The following is a 22,327-nucleotide window of genomic DNA, read 5'->3' on the forward strand; positions in this document are numbered from 1 at the left end:
AAGAGTGGAGAGAGATGGAAGCTCCTCCAGAGGGTCTTCTTCTTCAAGGCGCTATGGAGAGGCAGCACAGGGACACCAGAGCGGGCAGACCTTGGAGCCAGAGGTGACACAGATACCCTTTTCTTTTTCTGGATTCCAATCTAGGGAGAAGAAGCAGGAGTGGAGGTGGGTGGCACAGGAGGGGCTGAGTCCAGGCCAGACTAGGACTCAGTGTAAGCCCCTCTCCCCTCCCCCAGTTGGGCCCTTTCCTTGCAGCGGGGTGCTCCTGGCTTTCTGCCTGCACCTGCACACAAACATGCCACGGCCCCTGCAGCCCAGATGTGCCAGGGCGGAACGAATTTGAAGTCCACTGCCCTTTGTCCCCATAGGTACACTTGTGCCTGTCAGACAGCAGCTCTGGGTTTGGGTTTGGAAAAGAAAGCTCACCGAGGCCCAGGATGCAGACTCTGCCCTCCACAGAGCCAGGTTCTGTTCAGGCCACAGGGCTGCAAAACGTGTTCTTTGTGCTGGGGATGCCTCCAGGGCAGGGTGTTGGAGGCGGCCCCCCAGCCAAGCAGCGGACTGGCTGCGTGTCGGGGGTTGAGGGAACCCTTAGAGGTTGTCACCAACCAGACCCTCACTCCTAGCCTAAAGCTTTCCCTCTTGGCTTAGCTCAAACTTGCTCAAAAAGGCTTTCATAAACAACGCAAGTCTGAAAACTCGGGCGCTCTCCCCGCCCCTCCAGCCCTGGGGGCTTCAGGAGGGTCTGGGCTGCCTGCCAGCCCGGGCTGTCCCCAGACATGGGGATGGGGAGTGGAGAGGCGGTGCTGTTACCCTCTCCTTCCTGCTCGGTCTCCGGCCCAGAGTTTCCACAGGCCCCAGCCTCCCAGGCTCCCCACCCTGCTCTCCCTTAACCCTTTCCTCCGAGGGAAGGAGGGGCGCAGGTCTCTGTTCTCCAGGGAGGCCTGGGAGGCGGCAGGGTGGGCAGGAGGAACTGAGAGAAAGGCCGGTCCCCGAAACCATACCCCCTCTCCCCCACCCGATGCCCCTCCTTCCCTTTCCCTCCCACTGGGGAAAGGGGAATGTGGAAGGAGATTTACTTTGACCCCCGGATTCTGGCTCTGGGCCCAAAACTCGAGTGGGAGGCAGAGGTTTCCAAGACCCTCCCCGCCCCCATCCCCGCCGCCTCCCTCCTCCTTCCGCGCCCCTTGAAGCTACCCAGCCGACTCAGCTAAAGTTCATCCTGGAGGGGCTGGCGCAGTGGTGAAGGGGGGAAGGCTGGGGGCGGAGGGAAGGGAGCCCGACTGGTCCCACCCCCGGCTGTAACCTCTGGCAGGAAAAGATTGTAGCGGGAGCCGCCGCTGAAAGGCTCGGAGCTCTGGAGGAAGGGCGCCCGAGCCGCGGCGGGTGCGTCCGCGAGCCGGGAGGACCCGGGCCAAGGCGGGGGCGCGCCGCCGGGAGGAGGGGGCGTGGCTTAGGCGCCTTCGGCCGGGGGACCCCGGTGGCACTGTCGGCTCCCTCCTTCCTGGGGCGGGCGGGCCAGCCATGCTCCTGTCCGGGGGCGACCCTCCGGCGCAGGAATGGTTCATGGTGCAGACCAAGTCGAAGCCCCGGGTGCAGCGGCAGCGGCTGCAAGTGCAGCGCATCTTCAGGGTCAAGCTGAACGCTTTCCAGAGCCGCCCGGACACCCCCTACTTCTGGCTGCAGCTCGAGGGGCCCAGGGAGAACATGGGCAGAGCCAAGGTAAAAAGCTTCTCCCCACCTATCACTTCCAGCCAGACCCTTCTCCCGCTCCTCGCCCCCCCCGCCCCCCCCAGGGGTCCCCAGAGGTCCCCCGACCTGGATTCGGCAGTATGGCGGGCAGGTACTGGGCCATCCTCCTGCCTTTCCAGATCTGCAGCCTTGGGTCCTTCCATCTGGTTTCTTCTTTTTTTTCTGCCCCACCCCTCTCTTGCGTGTCACTTCTGTCCCTCAAGTGCGCTAAGAGAGGCTCGGCGTCGTGTGTCCCCCCGTGAGCCTTCCCTGGCCAGGGCCCCGCACTTACAGCCTGCTCCTCCATCTGGGGAGCAACTTAAGGTCCTGCATTTCTGTAGTCTGTGCAACATACCTCTTTGTTCTCCACCAAGAGCCTGGAAGGCCCAGGTCTTTCTGCCGCCTTTTAAGTCTCCTTAAATCCTGGGCTGCCCCTTGGAGCCTCTCAGAGTGCTGGGACTGGAAGGGCCATTAAAGATGCTTCTAGAGCAATGCTGGCACTCTACAGATGAGGAATTGGGGGCTGGAGAGGGTAAGGGGCCTCCCTGAGCACTCAGGGTCGGGTAGGTGGGGCGTGGCAGGGGCTGGGACCAGAACCCAGGGCTCTGGGCTCCGCACTCCACACTCTTGATGCTCTAGGCAGCCTCTTGCAGGGGCTCAGAGGTGGGGCTGCAGCAGCCCTGGAAGGCAGCAGCCCTAGGGGATGGGTGGGAATCTGGGAGGAGGGCTGTGGGCTTTCAGATGAAAGGGCTTGCTGTGTGGGGCTGGACGCTGGACAGGCCAGGTCACAGTGTGCCTCTCTCGCATGTGCCCTGGCTTCTCTCATAAGCTTCTCCTCCGCTTGGGCCTCTCAGGTTCCCTCTGACCCCCCAGTCGTGGCCAAGGCCTCCCTCTTCCCCCAGATTCCCTTATCTTATCATTTCCTGGTAGGAATGCTGCAGCCTCCCTCAGCCCCAGACCACCTGCTCCCCCATGCACCCACCCACCCCAACACACACCCCTTCCCTAGCTGGGTCTCTATCAATATCCTAATTGGTCAAGGCCATGGGTGGGGGAGGCCCAGAACACGCTGGCCAGTAGGCAGGCAGGCTGGAAAGTTCCTCCCTCAGCCCCTCTGTTGAGCTGCTTCGTCAGCAGTTTTTCCAGTTCTGACAGAGGTACTGGGGGAGGGGAGGGGTTCCTGCCTGGAGAGCAGATGTGCAGAAACCCCTGAGATGGAGACTTTTCAGTAGCTGGCATAGGGTAGGTTAACAAGAGGAGCCTTTGGATTGTTTTGGGTTCTTAATCTTTTTTTTTTTTTTTTAAGTAAGAGTGGTTTTGTTTATTATTTATTTATTTATTTATTTATTTAATTATTTATTTATTTATTTTTGGCTGCGTTGGGTCTTCGTTGCTGCGCGCAGGCTTTGTCTAGTTGCGGCGAGCGGGGGCTACTCTTCATTGTGGCGCACGCACTTCTCATTGCAGTGGCTTCTCTTGTTGCGGAGCATGGGCTCTAGGCACGTGGGCTTCAGTAGTTGTGGCATGCAGGCTCAGTAGTTGTGACTCATGGGCTCTAGAGCGCAGGCTCAGTAGTTGTGGCGCATGGGCTTAGTTGCTCCGCGGCATGTGGGATCTTCCCGGACCAGGGATTGAACCCGTGTGCCCTGCGTTGGCAGGCGGATTCTTAACCACTACACCACCAGGGAAGTCCCGGGTTCTTAATCTTTTTGTTAATTTGAAATACACCTGCTCACCCTTTTATGGGACTGGTGCTTTCTGAAGTGTCTAGCTCACCTGTCCCCTGGTTACATCCTCCATCAGCTTCTCCAGGCTTGGCTACTCCTGCTCCCACTGCTGCCTCAGAGTTCCTGGACCCACCGACTTTCCCTCACACCTCAGGCCCTGCTAGTGTAACCAGTGGCTTTCTCCATTCCCCCCATCCTATCATCTCTTTCCCCTCTGTCTTCCCCCACGGAAAAGCATGATTTAAAATGGAAACAACATGAGGGGTTCTGGGTAACTCCCTCCCTTATTGCACAGAATGAGCAGAAAGAAGAGATTTTTGGAGCTTTGGAGCAGGAGAGCAGGGAAGGTGGGGAGGATAAGGTTTTGTTCCAGAAGTTAGGAGATCTGGGTTCAATTTGCTGTCACCAAGTTACTGCTGGGACAGAGGGGCGTGGTGGAGAGAGTTGGAGGTTGGGGTTTGCTACCTTCTAACTGGCTGATCTCGGTCAAATCATTGACCTTCTCTTGAGCCTATTTCCTCATCTATAAATCAATATAATAATACCCACTTCATAGCAGAGTTGTAAGAGTCAATTGAAATAAGGCGTTCTTATGGACTTTTGCAAATGTGGAGAGTTACAGAGTAGAGATGTCAGTTACTGTTTTTGTAACTAGCTGTATAACTTTGAATGAGTTCTTTTCCCTCTCTTGAGTCTCGGTCTCCTTGTTTGCAAAGTGAGAACCTTGGATCAAATGCTTTCTAAGGCCCAGCGATCTGATACAGGAAAATTTCCCACATATAAGGATGTCTTGTGGTTTCCATGTGGAGGTGCTGTGGCTGACCCCAGTCCCAGCTGTAGGGGCACAGAATCACGCACCTGGATAATGGCCTAATATACACAGGCCAGCTGGCAGAGAGGGCTCAGTGAGACTGGAGGTTGTAGGATGGGGAAGGGGTGATGGATGGGGGTGTCTTGTCTGTGAGGGGAGAAGGGGTCAAGAAGGATACAGGCTTCTCTGGAGAAGAGCCCGGGTGTTTTCTACATTATATGCACTGTTTTTCCAGGAAAAACTCTGTAGAACTCGGAAGTGCCTTTAAGTAGTTTTCTTGTGGTGGGATTTAAAAAATAATGAAGACATTGCTGGAAATCACATTCCTAGGCAGCAAAAAGAAACACTGGGGAGGCCTGGCCTTTCTGAGGTGAAATCAGCCTCACCTCAGCGTGGAAAGGAGGGTTTTTACTAATGATCAAAGTCGCCCAGAGACAAGCCCTGCTCGGCTCTTCTGTCCTCCTTGGCAACGATGTAAAGAAGGTTCGGGCACAGAGAGGACAGGTGACAGCTTGATTCTCCCCTTTTTGGACACGATGGAGGGAGGGAGGTGATGGGGAGCCAGAGGTTGGGGTGGGGAGCTGTAGGACAGGGTGTGGTTTGCTGACTTTGGGCTTTGCTCTCAGGAGGAAGTTGATCTGTCCCTGGCCCACACTGACTGTGAAAAGTACCACGGAAGCTGGTAGTGGCCAGGGGTGTGCTGGAACCAACTCCTGCTGACCCATCGTTGAAAATTCAGGAAGTTTTTGAGCCAATGGAGTCCTGTTGGTAGTTTGAAGTCAACCATGGAGGGAGTATTTACACCACAGAAATTGGCAAATGCTACAAATCGGGACTATTTCCCTCATAACTGGATGATTGTTAAACACTTACCAGCACATCTAATTGTGTTGTGGGCACCTAATCCTTCTCCTTTATTTTAAACTTAATTTTTCTTTTATCAAAATAATACATAATTTAAAAGTCCAATAATTTTTAAAAAGCTCACAGTATAACGCAGTGATTCCTTGCCTTGTCCCTGCCAACTCCCTCTTCAGTGCTCTTCCCCGTAGAAAATACCTGCTCTGGCATTTCTACATCTCCACATTTCTAAAAAAATATGTAGCTACTATAGCTTTTGATTAATCAATTTTAGATATCTTTTTACTTCCTATTATTATAGATGAGGATTTAGCTTCCTTATATTGCCATCCCTTTTTTCTTCCCAATATAGTTATATTTCATTTTTCTGTTAAATCTGTATTTAGTGTTTGCAGCATTATGCCCTTGCAAATATCATTTACATCTAAGTGTTGAAGTGTACTATGATTAGGTTTTCTCTCTTACTTTTCGATTTCCCTGAGGTAAAGAACTCAACTCCTTTCTAGTTTGCTTGTTTTCCTTTGTACCCATTGCTAATTCTTATAACTTTCAGTAGCTTCTCACTACAATTTTCTACAAGGACAATCTATCGATTCAAGGTGGTCTGTCAGTTCCAGATTTTTTCCTGGGGGCTTCCTTCTTTCTGTCTGGTCAGGACTGCACAGCTGTCATCCTGAGACTCCCTCCCGTTTGCTGTCATTCTTGGCATCCTCTTGCCTTCTTTCCTTGTTAGATACCTTGTTTCCTGGACGCTGTGTCTTTGTCTTGAGTTGGTGGAGCACGTCCTTCAGTAGCGTCACCAAGTTAGAAAGATGGTGCCGAAACAAGAATGTTGTTTCTGCAGTCCCACTCTCCAATCTGAACTAGTCGTCCTCTATGCCTCCTAGAACAGTGTCTGACACGTAGTAGGTGCTCAGTAGCGTTTATTGAATGGATGAGTACATTCTGAGATTTCTCTCCACAATCTTCCTGGAGATTGTCTTTGCTTTTTTTTTTTTATGTTGGGTCTCCTTTCTTGGTTTCTTTTCTTGATTTGCTGGAAAATGCTCTCTAGTAGCTTCCTGAGAAAGGTTTTATAGGAGGTAAACTCTTGGGGTTGCATATATGCATATCTACGTTGTATATCTGATGGTCACTTGATTGACAATTTGGCTGGTATCAAATTATACATGGAAAATTATTTTCCTTCAGAAATGAGAAGGCATTAATCCATTGATTTCTTGCTTTGGGGATATCTAAAGCTATTCTTGGTCCCTGGTCTTTTGTATGTGAAGTTTTTTTTCTCTCTGGAAGTTTGTAGTTTCCCCCACTGTTCTGAGGTGCCCCAGTGAGACCCCTCTGTGTGAGTATCTGTCTTCATCCATCATCAGTTACTATTGCGGAGTCTCTATATGGGAAGAATGAGTTTCTCTGCACTCAGCACTCACTGTAGACCTCACTACTGGCCTTCCTCTCTTCCTTCATGATTTTTATGGTACCCACACCCTCAAGCATGCTGATCAACCTCTGATCCTAAGACCTTGTCTTTTACTTTCCACAGAACGAACTCCAGTGGGTAGGGAGGTACTTGCTCAGCCTTTGTGTAGAGGGGTGGGTGGACTCCCAGATCTAACTGCTCCTCAAACAACTTTACCTTAGTCCACCTTTTAAAAAATGTTCTCTTTCATTCCTAATTCCAGAGTTTCTTGGTGCTGCCACTTTTTTGAGCTTTTTGAGTATTCTGCGGTGTAATTTGGGGTGGTTCTGGAAAGCAGACAGTGTATGGCAACTGACTTATGAGAAAGGAGAATCCTAAGACAGGATTGATCAAGTATAGAGCAGTAGAAAACTACCTGGTGGTATTGTTTTTATTTAACTTACAAGTTGACAAATGACTTGCGGGACATTGGGCAACATATTTTAACAAATGCACATTTTTCTGTGCTTATTTTGTTCCTGCCTCTTCTCTATTTTTTCTCCTCTTGGAGAAAAAGGTCTGGGTGGGCTTTAAGCAGGAAAATTGCTCCAGATATTTTCTGGATGTAAATGCCTGTTGTTTCCATATCTGTTTTTGCTCTAAGGTATAGACAGCATCATGGTTAAGACCCCAGACTTTGGAGTCAGAGTGCCTAAGTGTCCCAGCCTACTACCTGTGTGACCTCGGACATGTGCCCTTCCTTGCCCACCTAAAATGGGGATAATAGTAATTTCTTTATAGGGCTGAGAGAGGAATCAATGAGCTGATGTATGTAAAGAGCCTGGCACATAGTAAGTATTCAATAAATATCAGTTCAGATTTATTATTTTGAAAATTATCTCATTTCCAATATATCTTTTTGTTTAAAAATATTGACGGTTAATGGAACAATAAATATTTTAAGGTCTTTGCAGAAGGAGAAAGAAACCACCCACCATCTTCTTCCCGAGCACATCTCTTCATTTTTACATATTGTTTTCATGTAGTTAGAACGTGGGGTGCATGGGGTGGGGGAGTTTGTTCAGGTCTATGAGAGTTATTCCACCTGGTCAGATTCACCCTTGCCAGGCAGTGCGGACCAGCTGAGGTTCTGGGTGGGAGGGGTTGGCTTGGGATGTCTATCAGATTTTGAGCTGATTTTAGACTGACTGAAAAGGCGTTAGATATGGGCCTAAGTGCCTGGGTGTACCTTAGGCCCTTTGGGGAAGGTGTTGGAGGTCCATAGCCTGGCCATGTGGCAGAGATAAGCTTAGGCCTGAGGAGGGAAGGGTGGTCTGGGTACTGAGCAGAGGGGCCAGAGTGGTCTTTGGGATGGCTGCTGGAGATCCAAAATGGAGCATTTGTTCCATAATGGAACTGTCATGGGAAAGCGGGAAGTGGGATGACTGTCATTGACACAGGCATGAAGAGGGACTTGAGGGCTAATGCAGTCATCAAGGGTTGGCTGATTAAGAGGGCGTGCTCATGGTTCCTTGGAGCTCATGGGGTCATGCTGGTGGAACTCAGCCGTATAGTGGAGGAACCCAACCTCTCCTGTCCCAGTGACTGCTAAAGACTGAGTGTGTAAGCCCTGGAAACACAAGGACCTGGTGCCCAGATGACCAGAGGTTTCCCTTCTGGTTCAGCCATTGTGTGTATCTGTGGGGATCCCCTGGATACTGGCCCAGCAACTTACCTTCTCCTCTGTCCCCTCTGGGCAACAGAGTTACCATGGTTACAGGTACAGGTTGTGCCGGAGACCTTCTGCAGGGGGATTAACCAGAATCTCAGTGGATTACCCTGTAGTCACTGTGTAGTCAGCCCAAGGACGTGGAAAGAGCTCTGGTTTCAGAGTCAGATGGATGTGGGCTGTGGTCCTTACCCAGTCACCCACTAGCTGTGTGCCCTTGGGTCAGCGATAGAGCCTTTCTGAGCCTGCAAAATGGGAACAGGCTGTGCCAGGCATAAGCTAAGCACTTTTTTTGTATTATCTCACTGAAGCTTCATAATAGCCTAATGAGGTGGGAACCATTATCCCCATTTTACAGATGAGGAAACGTAGGCATAAGGATAGTAGATAACTTGCTCCAGGTCACATAAGCTCCTGGCACATGGAGGGTACTCAGTAATGTACCATCCCCCTCCCCCCAGCTATTTCACAATTCTAGAACGCCAGGGTAGGACTGGACCTTAGGAGTATCTAATTTAATCCATCATTTTATAGGTGAGGAGACTGAGGCCCTGAGAAGATGACAAATTTCCCACGGTAACCTTAACCCACTGAGGTCAGGTTGGAACTAGAACCAGGGCCCTTGACGCCAAGCCCAGGTGCTCCCCACCCCCCCACCTCTGGCCTCCCCCATCTGTCAGAGCTCCCTGGAAAGAGATGAGTATGTGAGGAGTCAGGACCAGGGAGAGAGTGTTGGGCCGGGGGGGTGTCATTTGGCTTATGGTGGGCAGGGGCAGGGCATGTGCTTGTGAGGGGAGTGAGTGCCAGTGGCAGGCCCATAACGGCTGGCTTCCTTTGTGCTCTCCCCACTGGCTTCAGGAGTATCTGAAGGGCCTGTGCAGCCCGGAGCTGTGGAAGGAGGTCCGCTACCCGGCGGCCCTGCACTGCGCCTTCCTTGGGGCCCAGGGCCTCTTCTTGGACTGCCTGTGCTGGAGCACGCTGGCCTACCTGGTGCCTGGCCCGCCGGGCTCCCTGATGGTGGGCGGGCTGACCGAGTCTTTCATCATGACCCAGAACTGGCTGGAGGAGCTGGTAGGGCGGCTGCGCTGGGGCCCTGCCCCTCTGCTCACCCCCCGGGGCATCTGGGAAGCCGAGGTGACCCGGGCTTTTGGGGCTCTGGTCTGGATCCGTGGTGACCAGTATGCAGGGGACCTGCTGCAGCTGCCCGCAGCAGTCCAGGAACTGCTGCTGAGCCTGGTGCGGGATGCTGCGGGCAAGGAGGACATCATCCAGTGGCTCGGCTGCATTGGCGCCTCCGACTCCCACTCGGACCCCGAGCTCCTGATCTGCCCAACCCACCAGCAGAAGGAAGGTCCAGCCATGGTGTCCATGGGAGACAGTCCTAGGCCTTTTCTGGAGATGGGGAGCCCAGAAAATTCAAAGAGGTTAACCAGCCTAGGAGCCATGGGGGCCCTAATCCCAGGCCAGAACACTCAGCTGGAGACAGCAAACCAGCTGGTACGGTAAGTTCTGGAGAATCAGTTTGGCTTCTCTGCCCCTGCTCCTGCTCCCCAACCCCAGGGAAATAGTTTGGGACCTAACTGGCCTTACCACCTTTCCAACAAACTTGGGTTTCCTCCAGGGTTGGTTCCAACAACCAAGGTGGTACGGACAGTGCTTGTGAGGAAGGGTCAGTACAAGCCAGCAGCAGCCAGGACCCTGCGGACCGCACACAAGCCTCGGCCCAGCAGCGGCAGGCCCGGAGGGGGGAAGACAAGCTCCCTCTCCAGCCTCCAGTATCAGCCCTGAGTGTGTGCTCGCCCTGGAAGTCCTGGACCCCGGGGCCAGCCTTTGGGCCCTTGTGGCCGGGGACTATTGCTGCAACCTTCTGGAGGATCAATGAACTGCATTCTCTCCACCTGGCCTGGCTCCTGTCCCAGGCTTGCTTCAGTTTCCCTTTCTGGCAGAGGCCACTGGGCCCCATTCAGTTCAAGCTGCCAGGGCAGAATCCTTTGCCCTTAAATCTGGGATGGAAACAGAAGGAGCTGGTTCCTTTGCCCAGTGTGGAAAGCCCAGATTGTAGACCAGATGGGGGGCCAGGAGGAGAGGCGGCCCTTCAGAATTGCCCAAGGCCAGAGACCCCTAAAAAAGTAATGAGTTTATTGGTGGTCTCAGGAGGCTCAGGGGTAAAGGACAAGGCTAGCCCAGGACTTCCACAGATAGGGCCACCTTTGACCTCTACACCCCAACTCCAAGCTGGAAGTGAGCCGGGGGATCGAGGAAATATGCAGTGGGATTGTAAGGAGCCCGAAGAGAGGCCGTTTCCAGGGCCTTCCACAGGGCAAGGGGTGCCTACTGCTCAGGGGAGGCCTGCCACTCAAGGGGGGCTGACAGCTCCTTCAGGACCTGAACCTCAAACAGTGCCTGAAACTCTCAAAGTGCCCATGGCTGCAGCAGTGCCCACAGCTCAAACCCCACCCACAAATCCCGTGCTGCCTGAAGCCCCCAAAGTGCCTGAAACCCAGACTATGCCGGCAGTCCATGAAGAACCTGCAGACCCCAAAGTGCCTTTGGCTCCGACAAAGCCAGCAGCTCAAGTGGTGCCCACGGCACAAAAGGCAGCTGTGGGTGAACTGGCACCAGCAGCTCAAATGGTGCCTGCAGCCCCCAAAACTCCCACAACGCAGAAAAGGCATGCAGCGAAAACATCACCTGCAGGTCCCCAAACACCCAGAGCCCAGACTGGGACTACAGCTAAAACAGGGTCTGCAGCTCCCAAAGCACCTGCAGCTCCTAAAGCCCCTGCAGCCCCCAAAGCACCTGCAGCTCCCAAAACTTCCAGAGCTCTGAAAATGCCTGCAGCTCAGAAGGCACCCACAGATCCAGGGCCAACCCTGGATGCAGCCAAATTCCCAAGTGAGGGCCAGCCTTCGTCAAGGGGCAGTGCTTCCTTCCTGAAGGGCCAGGGGGAAGCTGGAAGGCAGGGTCCCCAGTCCAGTGGCACTTTGGCTCCCAGTAGTAAGCGCCAACCTCAGGTGGAGGGGCTCCTAGGGGCGTGGGAGGGGGTTCCGAGGCAGCCGCCTCGCCACCCACAGGTGAACAGCACAGTAACCAGCTTCCAGAGGTACCACGAGGCCCTGAATACACCCTTTGAGCTGAACCTGTCAGAAGAACCGGGGAACCAGGGGTTGAGGCGTGTGGTCATTGACGGCAGCAGCGTGGCCATGGTGTGAGTAGCCACAGACCTGGGGTGGGCTGGGGTTGCTGGGGAGCTCGGGCGGGGTGTCTCTGGGGTGATAGACTGTGGGCATCCTTTCTTGACCTCTGTATATGGGTGACATGGGGTTCAAATGGGAAAAAGATGGGAGGGAAGTGGTACATGTTGAGGGGCTACTGCATGCTGGGTGGTGTTCATGGAATCATCACAGCAGCCTTCAAAAGTAGGTTTCTGTTCTCCTTCCCTCATAGAAGCAGCAACAGGCTCAGAGAAACGATTAATCTTGACCAAGTTCCCAGAGCCAGTAAGGGGCCCAGCTGGCCTTTGGGTTCAGATCTGCCCACTGCCCAGGCCCATGCTCTTCCCATTTCAGCCTGCCTCACATAGCATGGGGTCTGTCAACCCCAGGCCAGTTTTCAAATGTTTAGCCCAGCCCTTAAGGTCCAGCACTGATCTTCCCTGTGAAGCTTTTCCCAACCATGCCAACTCTCAGAGATCACCCTCTCTGCACAGCACTTACTGCTGCATACATGCTAGCATAAATACATGTAGGATGTCTTCATTTGCCCACACAGTAGAATAGTTAATCTGTGCTGAGCACACTCCCAGCACACAGCTGGTCAGCAAATGTTTGCTTTCAGTCCTAAACTGAGCTCTTTGGATGTAGAGGTTGCCTTCTCCTTCCTTTTGCCCTGGAGGCCCCTACACACACACACACACACACACACACACACACACACACACACACGCACAGCAGGTGAGTGGACCCAGTAGGTGCTCACTGTTTGATGGAGACAGGGGAGGGGGCATTGTTGGTGCCCGTGGTGCTGATGCCCTGGCATTGCCAGATGTGCTGCCCTAGGCTGGCTCTGAGGGAGGGGTGGAGAGGCAGGGCCATTCCTAGGGCAGAAAATTGCTACCTCACTAATTCCCCCCTTCTCCCCCCCAACCCCCCAACCCCAGGCACGGCCTCCAGCACTTCTTCTCCTGCCGGGGCATTGCCATGGCAGTGCAGTACTTCTGGAACCGGGGACACCGAGAGGTCACTGTGTTTGTACCCACCTGGCAGCTTAAGAAGAACCGGAGGGTGAGAGGTGAGCTGTCCCCAGCTGCTCAGCCCCTCCAGTGGGCTTACTCTCTATGCCATACTTTTCCTTGCCTTTCTGTCCCCACCACGGCCTTTTCCACTTAGCCCTTCCTCTGACCATCACTGTCTTTTGCCTTTCACCTCCAGAGAGCCACTTTCTGACGAAGCTACACTCCCTCAAGATGCTTTCAATCACCCCCTCTCAGCTCGAGAACGGCAAGAAGATCACTACCTACGATTATAGGTGTGCTGGTCTGCAGGCCTTCTCTTGTGGGGCCCCGGGGCTTGGGCTGGGCTGGTGTGTCAGGTGGAGTCTTGCCTCATTTGCTCTGGGGAGATGGAAGCAAATATGTCAGAGGGTCATGTCTGAGAGGGTGGTGTGGTGCACCGTCCCTCTGTAGGCAGAGGGAGAGACACAGAGAGGAGAGGGCTCCAAGGTCGGCTCTATTCAAACGCAAGAGGTGTTCCTGAATTTGGGACTCTGCAGCCCAATTTCCCTGAGTTAAGAGGCTTTCTCCCCCATGAAGTATGGGGTGAAACCCTCTGCTTTCTTTGGATGGGACTAGCCCAGGTGACTCCTGGTTCTTCAAGAGAGCTGCTTCCCCCAGCAGCTGATTTGGGTGCCAGTTTGGGTTGAAGCTCAGGTTTTCTCAAGGAATTGCTGCAGTCTTTTCCTCCCACCAGCCCTCGCCCTGGGAGGGGGTATGAGATGGGAGCCCTGGCTGGGCTCTGAAAATGGAGTCAGATTGGCCCTGTCTCCTAGCTAAAGCCTGAATGCCTCCCTACTTGCCAGTCCTCAGCACCCAATCCCCAGCGTGGCTGCAGGACCCGTGTGCATAGGGGTGCCTATGATGGGGCCGAGAAGGCCCTGTCCAGGTCACTGACCCTGGGCTGGACTCGATGCCCAGCAGGCCAGGTCTTGGCTCCACTTAGGCACCTCCCATGCCAGGCAGGGAGAAGTTCTGTTCCTCCCCAAGACCTGGCGCCCACTCAGCCTTCAAGCCTGGGAAGGGCTGGGCAGGGCAGCTCAGGCATCCTTCCTTCAAGAGCTGGCCCCCCCTGGGTAAGGTCTTTAAGTGCCTTTAAATTCAGGTCTGGGTTTGAGGGAAGGTAGCTATCCTGCAGGAGGCCCCTCTGCTGGTCACTTGTGGAATTGCATGCTCGTGGCAGCCAGAATGGCACTCTGCAGGGAATGCCGAGAAGTAGGTGGCCTTTGCTTTCTTTCCTGGTCACAGCCCTCTTTCGAGGAGAAGTGATCCTTGGAAAAATGGATTTGTTTATTCAGGTATGTGTTTTTATACGTGTATACACATATCCATATGTATGTATGTGTGTCTTGGCATGTACCTGAATGTTGTGCATTGGCAAAGAGTAATCATGGAATACTTGGTACATGCTGTGTGGCAGGCACTGAACTAGACACTTCAGTGTCTAGTGTATTGTCTCATTCAGTTTAATCCTCACAGCAATAGAGGGTAGGTATTTTATGTTAGTTTGACAGATGTGGAAACCGAAGAAGTAAAAATGCACGTATGGATGTGGACAAGTGCATGTCTTTCTGTGTGCGGGTCTGAGCATGTGTATGTGAATGCCTATGTGTAAAATAGGGGTCTGTGTTTGCATATACAGTTGGGGGATGTGCATCCCAGTTCTCCCTCCCAGGGGCGAGTGGACATCCCAGTCGACTGCATAGACGAGGATGGGCTCTTGAGTCTTGGCTCCCCGACTATCAAGGGCAGCGTTTTTGCCCAACACACCTCAACAGGAGGCTGCAAGTTCATTTTCTCAGAGGACTGGGGAGGTGAGGGTCTGGGTACTGGGTCGTTAGCGACTTCCCCTCTCCCTGCAGGTTCATGGTAAAGCTGGCGGAAGAGACAGATGGCATCATCGTCACCAACGAGCAGCTCCATGTCCTGATGAATAATTCCAAGAAACTTATGGTCAAAGATCGGTGAGGCAGCTCCCAGGGGATTGGGCTGTTCCTTCCCCTCGGGTGCTGGGCAGTCCCTGGCAGGAGGGGTTTGGGCAGGGGGAAGGGCCTTGGAGCAGTGCTCCATCAGCACCTGCTGGGAGGAGATGTGGGTCTCAGCCCCTGTGGAGATAGCAGGTGGCAGCAGGGTGTGGGTGGGTCAAGGGCTCCTCTGTGACGTTTCCTCCTCCATCCCGGGTCCAGCCTGCTGCCCTTCACTTTTGCGGGGAATCTCTTCATGGTGCCCGACGATCCTCTGGGCCGTGATGGCCCCACTCTGGATGAGTTTCTGAAGAAGCCAAACAGGTAATGGGCCAGGCACCCCCCTCCACACCCCGCCTCCCAGCCGCTCCTGGGGCTGGCTGGAAGCTTCCCCTTGGTGCTAGCCAACGTTTGTCTAGGGCTTAATAGTGAGCAGAGTGATTTGAGTTCTTCAGGTCTTTGTACTTCCACCCACATGTGCACATCCATAAACCACTTACAATATGGTTTTACAGTTTCACAGTCTTGCACACATGCTTCAATACTATATGTAACATTCCACAACTGGCATTTGTCGCCATGTTTTATTGTTTTTCCCAGATGTATGCCATGTTAGTTCATGTGGCTGGCTTTAATGTCCATGCTCTATTCCATTATGTGAGTACCCAACAGGTTTATGGGGTCTTTTGTGGAGGGCCATTCGACAGTTTCCGTGTTATGCTGTTGGTACCAGTGCTGCAGTGAACCGCCTTGTTCTTGTTTCATTGTGTGCAGGGGGAGCTGTGTCTGGAGTATATACCAAGTAGAACTTTTTCCACATTTATTACCCGCTTTGATCCTCACAGCTCGAGTTAGACATACGTGACCGCTGTCCTCGTTTTACAGATGAGGAATCTGAGACTCAAGTACTTTCCCAAGGTCGTTGTGCTGCTGCCGGCAGAACTGATTTGCAATAACTCAGTTCCTTTGGCTTCCACCCACTCTGAGCCGCCTTGCTGCTCACCTCCCAGTTCCCTGGGCCCAGCAGGGAACTGTGGTCAGGACCTTCTGGGCAGGGCACTGCTTCCTGGGCCAGGTCCCCCAGTCCCATTTCTCCAATCTGAAGAAAAGTGACGTGGCCGAGGTTTGCGTGCTGTGCGCTCCCAAGCCCCATGTCAAGCCTCCTTCCCTCTCTTGACCTCCCCCGGCTTGCTCATCCTGGAGTCCCGATTGGAAGTACCAGTCATCTAATTCTTATCAAACCGTTGGCTTAAAACTGGTTGGACATGTCGCTTGGTCAATGAGGTTTTGATTGGGTAAGTCTTCAAAGCCCAGATGAATCTCTAACATTGCCGTCCGGCAGATGCTGGGAGTGGAGGGAATATCTGCGGGCAGGTCCTGTCTGAGGCTGTGCCGTGTTGGAGGCTGGCCCTCGGCCCAGCCTCAGGGAAACTCAGCAACGGGGTGAGGCTCTGTGGGGCTTCCACAGATGTGGTTTCGCCTTGGATGGCCTCTCGGGGCGGGCTGTCCCCCCACCTCCTCCATCAGACTCCTCTGTCCTGCTGTTTTGGTGTAGGTTGGACACTGACATTGGCAACTTCCTGAAGGTGTGGAAGACCCTTCCTCCCAGCTCTGCCAGTGTCTCTGAGCTGAGTGAGGATGCTGACCCTGGGCCCCCGGAGAGTCCGCAGAATGTGGAAGAAGTCAGGGAGGAGAAGGAGGAGAGGCAGGATGAGGAGCAGGAGATGCAGAAGCCGGCCGAGAAGGAGGATGACCTGGACTCTTCGCTGATGTCCGTGTTCAGGGCTGAGTGCTCTTCCCTCTCAGAGGAGATACTCCGGTGCCTCAGCCTGCACGACCCCCAGGATGAAGCCCTCGACATCGATCTCCTGCCGGCGGTACCTTCTCCGTCCCTGGGCATCCCCTGGGATGGGAAGGCTCCCTGCCAGCAGGTTCTTGCCCAGCTGGCCCAGCTGACCATCCCCAGCAACTTCACCGCGCTCTCCTTCTTCGTGGGATTCATGGACTCCCACCGGGACGTCATCCCTGACTATGAAGCCCTCGTGGGGCCCCTGCACAGCCTCCTCAAGCAGAAGCCGGGCTGGCAGTGGGACTGGGAGCACGAGAAGGCCTTCCTGGCCCTGAAGCGAGCTCTGGTGTCCGCCCTCTGCCTGACGGCCCCCAACCCCCAGCTGCCCTTCCGCCTGGAGGTGACGGTGAGCCAAGTGGCCCTGACGGCTGTTGTGTACCAGGAGCGCTCAGGGAGAAAGCACCCCGTAGCCTATACCTCGAAACCCCTCCTCCCCGACGAGGAGAGCGAGGGCCCGCAGTCAGGGGGAGACAGCCCCTATGCCATGGCCTGGGCCCTCAAGCACTTTTCCCGCTGCATTGGAGACACCCCAGTGGTCCTGGGCCTTTCCTATGCCTCCCGGACCACTGTGGACCCTGGGGCATGGGACGGCCGCAGGGTTGCCAAAGCATGGTTGATCAGATGGTCCCTCTTGGTACAGGACAAGGGCAAGAGGGCACTGGAATTGACCCTTCTCCAGGGCCTGCTAGGGGAAAACCGGCTGCTGACTCCTGCGGCTTCCATGCCTCGTTTTTTCCAGGTTCTGCCTCCTTTTTCTGACTTGTCCACTTTTGTTTGCATCCACATGTCGGGGTATTGCTTTTACCGAGAGGATGAGTGGTGTGCTGGCTTCGGTCTCTATGTTCTGTCTCCCACCAGCCCCCCTGTCTCCCTTTCTTTCTCTTGCTCCCCTTACACCCCGACCTATGCCCACCTGGCGGCCGTGGCCTGTGGCCTGGAGCGCTTTGGCCAGTCCCACCTGCCTGTGGTTTTCCTCACGCACTGCAACTGGATCTTCAGCCTCCTCTGGGAGCTCCTGCCCCTCTGGAGGGCTCGGGGCTTCCTCTCCTCCGATGGGGCTCCGCTACCTCACCCCAGCCTGCTCTCCTACATCATAGCCCTCACCTCCGGCCTCTCATCCCTTCCATTTATCTACCGAACCTCCTACCGGGGCTCCCTGTTTGCTGTGACGGTGGACACCCTGGCCAAGCAGGGTGCCCAGGGGGGCGGCCAGTGGTGGAATTTGCCGAACGATGTTCCCGTCCCTGTAGTGTCTCCCCGTACCACGGGCAAGAGGCCCAACTTGCTGGCATTACAGCTGAGCGACAGCACCCTGGCTGATATCATTGCCAAGCTGCAGGCCGGGCAGAAATTATCCAGCTCCTCACCCTTCAGTTCTGCCTTTAACTCCCTCAGCCTAGACAAGGAGAGTGGCCTGCTTATGTTCAAGGGAGACAAGAGGCCACGGGTCTGGGTAGTCCCCAGGCAGCTCCGGAGGGATCTGATTTTCGCTGTGCACGACCTCCCCATGGGGGCCCACCAGAGGCCCGAGGAGACCTACAAGAAGCTGCGGTTGCTGGGATGGTGGCCGGGCATGCAGGAGCACGTGAGAGATTACTGTAGGAGCTGCTTGTTCTGCATCCCCCGGAATCTCATAGGCAGTGAGTTGAAGGTTATCGAGTCCCTGTGGCCCCTCAGGTCCACCGCCCCCTGGTCCCACCTGCAGATCGAGGTGGTGGGCCCAGTCACCGTCAGCGAGGAGGGCCACAAGCACGTGCTGATTGTGGCTGACCCCAACACCAGGTGGGTAGAGGCATTCCCGCTGAAGCCCTACACGCACATGGCCGTGGCCCAGGTGCTGCTTCAGCACGTGTTCGCGAGGTGGGGTGTACCGGTGAGGCTGGAGGCCGCCCAGGGCCCCCAATTTGCCCGCCATGTCCTGGTAAGCTGTGGGCTGGCCCTGGGAGCCCAGGTGGCCTCCTTGAGTAGGGACCTCCAGTTCCCCTGCCTGACGAGCTCCGGGGCCTACTGGGAATTCAAGAGGGCCCTCAAGGAGTTCATCTTCCTGCACGGCAAGAAGTGGGCGGCGTCCCTGCCCTTGCTGCACCTGGCCTTCAGGGCCTCCTCCAGCCAGGCCACGCCGTTCCAGATCCTGACGGGGGGCGAGGAGAGGCTGACCGAGCCCCTGTGGTGGGAGGTGAGCAGTGCAAACATCGAAGGGCTCAAGATGGATGTCTTCCTGCTACAGCTGATGGGGGAGCTGCTAGAGCTCCACTGGAGGGTGTCTGAGAAGACGAGTGAAAAGGCTGAGAATAGGCGTTTCAAGCGGGAGAGCCAGGAGAAGGAGTGGAATGTGGGTGACCAGGTCCTCTTGCTGTCCCTCCCCAGGAACGGCAGCAGTGCCAAGTGGGTGGGTCCCTTCTATATCGGGGACCGGCTGAGCCTGTCCCTCTACAGGGTCTGGGGCTTCCCCACCCCAGAGAAGCTTGGGTGCATCTATCCTAGCAGTCTGATGAAGACCTTTGCCAAGAGTGGCACCCCGCTGTCCTTCAAGGTCTTGGAGCAGTGAGCTGGAGTAATGGGGGAGCCCCCCGCCCCAGGGTCCTGGGCTTCTGCTGCTAGGCCTCCCCTTGACCCCAGCAATGCTCTCACAGCCCCGTGGGGGCCCTTCATTGTGCCTTTTGTAGAGAAGTTACTTCATAAAGCTTTGCTGAACTGCCTTGAACTGGGGACCAGCGTCCCTATGGAAACATGCCCAGTATGGGGTATTGGGAGAATCTGTTGAAGGCTGTCAGATGTGGGCCTCTGATAATTTTACCCTGGCAGGTATCCCTGCCTGGGGCAGGCCAGGTTCAGTGTCTCTCCCCAAGTGAAAGTGTACATATACACGCGTAGCCCAGAATCTTATTTCTGGCTGCCTTTACCATGAAACAGTGTGGCTCTGGACCTCAGAATCAAAACCACGTTCCCCTCTCAAACAGAAACCTCGATTGTGGGCTCCTCCCCCGACTGTTTCCCTAACTGGGGACCCTTTGCCCTTGAATCTGTCACAGCTGTGACCCAAATCCATGTGGGCTGTGGAGCAGCCCGTCCCTTGTCTCATGGTTCGCTTTCTCAGGCCAGGCTAGGCCTGCCCAGCTGTCAAGGAAAGGCTGGCAGTCCTGGGCCTCGAGGCTCGGAACTGGGGTGGGAGGACGGCCGGCCAGCCATCCTGTAGGTGCATCCTGCCCGTCAGCATGGGAAGGGCAAGGGGGAGACGGAGTCAGCCTACCTCATTTGACTCCAGCCAATGGAGACGCTCCCTGACCCCGGCTTCGATGATATCAAGCCCACAGGAGTCAAGGATCTCAATGCCAAGTGTGGCATCTGTACCTGAAGAGCTGCTTCGACTAGACCAAGGGGCCCAGGCCTCGGCTTCAGGGGGAGGGTGACTGAAATGAGTGGTCTGGCACACGGTGAGGTGCTGGCGTGGCTCTACCTCCCAATCCCACCCCGCAGCCCGCAGCCCGCTCCTCCCACTGCCACTGTACCCTGCATCCCCAGACCCTGCATAGTGTACGACTGCTCTGTTTGGATTCCCCAGACTCCCACCCTAGTCCCCTGGACCCTGCCTTCTGGGTAGAGAAAATCCCGGCCTCCCCCAGAGCCGCTCTGCAAAGATCACTGACTGCAAAAGTGCGTTTCTCACGGGTGTGTGTGCCTTCACTCTCCCTCCGAATGGCTGCTGCTGCCGACAGAGGGGGGTCCAGGTGGAGGCCAGCACTGGGTCACTCTGGCTGGGCCTCTAAGTAGTTTTATTTCTCCAAAACTGAGCCAGTCTCCTGGCCTAGCTCCAGTTGCGAAAACGCTTGACATTGCTAGAGCCAGAGTAGAGCCTGCCACTGAGTCCAATTAGCTTGTTTTACAGCCGAGGAAAGAGGCCCAGAGAGGGGAAGTGACTTGCCCGAAGTCACAGAGATAGTTGGTGGCTGAGCTGGGACCAGGATTAAGCTTCCTGATTCTCTGTTCGCCACAGATGGGGTTCAAGTGAGAGAAGGTCTCAAAATCTTATACCCATCTTCCCTCCAGCTCCTCATCTCCCAGATCTTGAAGACAAACTACTTAGGTGTTGCCCTCAAACCATTTCTAGCTGTTAATTCTGTCCAGGAAAGAATGATTGGGTGACAGCTGACAAATTGAAAGGTGAGCCGTGGGGTTTTTAGCAGATACCTCTTTCCCCCTCCTCCTCACGCCCTGAACCTGCCCCTCTCCTCCTCCTCCTCCCTCTGATGGTCTGTTCAACCTCATTCTCCCTCCTCAGTGCTGTATCCATTCCCCGTTAACCACATGTATGACCTTATACCCCTTTTGGTGACCTTTTTTCCCCCATTTGATTTGTCAATAAACGGATCAAAAAGTAGCTAATGTCCAGTATTTAAGAAAACTTTTTTTTCTTTTAGCTTTAGCCTCAATTATGAGGATGGTGGGAGGCAGTTGTGGGCATGGGTGCTGCATGTTTTCCAGGCAGACTTGCAGATTTGACAGTCTGGATAGTAACTTTCCAAGTACATCTGACCTGAGCTCTTATTTTACCGAGGAGACCAGCGCCCAGGTAGTGATAGAGCTCAACCTCTCTCCCCCTACTGGTTCATGGCAGGGCTGTGAGGAGAGCCCAGGCTGAGGGCTTCCATGCTAGTGCTCTTTCCCGTTCACGTCTTAGAAGTGGGCAGGGTGGGAATGAAGATGAATGAAGGCTGGTGTAAGAATGGCATCAGTGCTGAACCAGCTTGGCTGTATCAGAAACACAATAGAACTAGGTTTGAATACTGACTCCACGGCTGCTACCTATGAAGCCTTTTCCTGGGGCCTTGGTCTCCCCACCTATCAGGTACAGGGTAACAATTCCTAAATTATGGATGGTGCAAGGATCTTATGAAGTAATCGTGCAAAGAGGCTACTGTGGTGCCGGGTATGGAGTAAGCCTTCATCACTGTGATGGACTGCATGTTTGTGTCCTTCCAAATTCATATGTTGAAACCCTAACCCCTAGTGGGATGGTATTAGGAGGTGGGGCTTTGGGGGGTTAATTAGGTTTAGATAAGGTCATGAGGGTGGAGCACCCAAGATGAGATTAGTGTCCTTATAAGAGAAAGAAACTAGGGCTGCCTCTCTCTCCACCACTTGAGGGTACAATGAGAAGATGGCCATCTGCAAGTGAGGAAGTGGGCTCTTACCAGACACTTGATTTGCTGGCACCTTGATCTTGAATGCCCAGCCTCCGGAACTAAGTTTCTGTTGTTGAAGCCACCCAATCTTTGGGGTTTTTGTTACAGCAGCCCGAACCGATAAAGACAATCGCATACTAGCTAATGTTTCTTTTCTTCCTGCCCCTGGAGTGCTTGCTGTTATTGCCGCCTAGGCTCAGAAACCTTCCTAACCCTGGCCAAGCTTCCAGACTTCGGGTGTCTGCTTCTTGCTGTTTTCTCACCTGCCGGAATGTCTGTTCAGCACTGGCAGGGGGATGAAGTGGCAGGAAGGAAATGTCCTTCCTGAGAACTCCCTGACTCATGTGGACGTGGTCACTTAGTATTTATAGAGCACCTACTGTGTGCCAGGCCCTGTCTGGTGTGGAGTGGATGGCAGGTAATGGGAATGGCATGGTGCCCCTCTGGGGCCCACCGTTAGGTGAGGGAGGCAATTCAACAAGCAAATACACTGCAGGGTGGTAAGGGAAGGAACACGGCATAGGAGCCCACAGCACAGGGGTCTGAAGCCTCGGCTCGCGTGCAATCCAGCGAGGTCTTGTCTTCCTGACCCCCTTCACTGAAAATAATGCACATGCTCTTAGGACAGGGCAGCAAGTGAAAGGTTTGGAACTCCTAAGTGAAAGATTGATCAGGAAGGTGGCTTAGCAAAACCTCTACTTTCTACTCAAGAGAACTTTAAGCAATATTCAGAATTTATCCACATGGCTTCTGAGCCCTGTGTTGGTGAGATTTCTCTTCTTCGCGGCTGAACAATTTACAAGGTC

At 54.2% G+C, this 22,327-nt stretch overlaps 1 protein-coding gene across 2 annotated transcripts; it reads left to right on the forward strand.

Annotated features, from left to right (window-relative positions):
- Positions 1-1,354: 1,354 nt before the first annotated feature.
- NYNRIN (NYN domain and retroviral integrase containing) lies at positions 1,355-19,538 on the forward strand. Of its 2 annotated transcripts, XM_007180648.3 has the most exons (9): positions 1,635-1,722; positions 7,328-7,377; positions 9,114-9,757; positions 9,877-11,463; positions 12,415-12,545; positions 12,686-12,782; positions 14,388-14,489; positions 14,712-14,813; positions 16,045-19,538. In XM_007180648.3, exons 3-9 carry the CDS (start codon positions 9,270-9,272, stop codon positions 18,884-18,886), a joined length of 5,349 nt encoding a protein of 1,782 aa, XP_007180710.2. In that variant the 5' UTR covers positions 1,635-1,722; positions 7,328-7,377; positions 9,114-9,269; the 3' UTR covers positions 18,887-19,538. The 2 variants fall into 2 exon arrangements, with proteins under 2 accessions (XP_007180709.2, XP_007180710.2); XM_007180647.2 differs by lacking the exon at positions 7,328-7,377 and having other exon boundaries at positions 1,355-1,722.
- Positions 19,539-22,327: the final 2,789 nt, after the last annotated feature.

The sequence above is a fragment of the Balaenoptera acutorostrata genome, chromosome 3, assembly GCF_949987535.1.
Source record: "Balaenoptera acutorostrata chromosome 3, mBalAcu1.1, whole genome shotgun sequence".
Taxonomy (NCBI): Eukaryota; Metazoa; Chordata; class Mammalia; order Artiodactyla; family Balaenopteridae; genus Balaenoptera; species Balaenoptera acutorostrata.

Bases quoted from the DNA above. Each gene is read 5' to 3' on its own strand.
- NYNRIN (XM_007180647.2), top strand. From the start codon at position 1,525: ATGCTCCTGTCCGGGGGCGACCCTCCGGCGCAGGAATGGTTCATGGTG. The intron at 11,464-12,414 runs GTGAGTAGCCAC...CCCCAACCCCAG, and splicing joins GGCAGCAGCGTGGCCATGGT to GCACGGCCTCCAGCACTTCT. The intron at 14,814-16,044 runs GTAATGGGCCAG...GTTTTGGTGTAG, and splicing joins TTTCTGAAGAAGCCAAACAG to GTTGGACACTGACATTGGCA.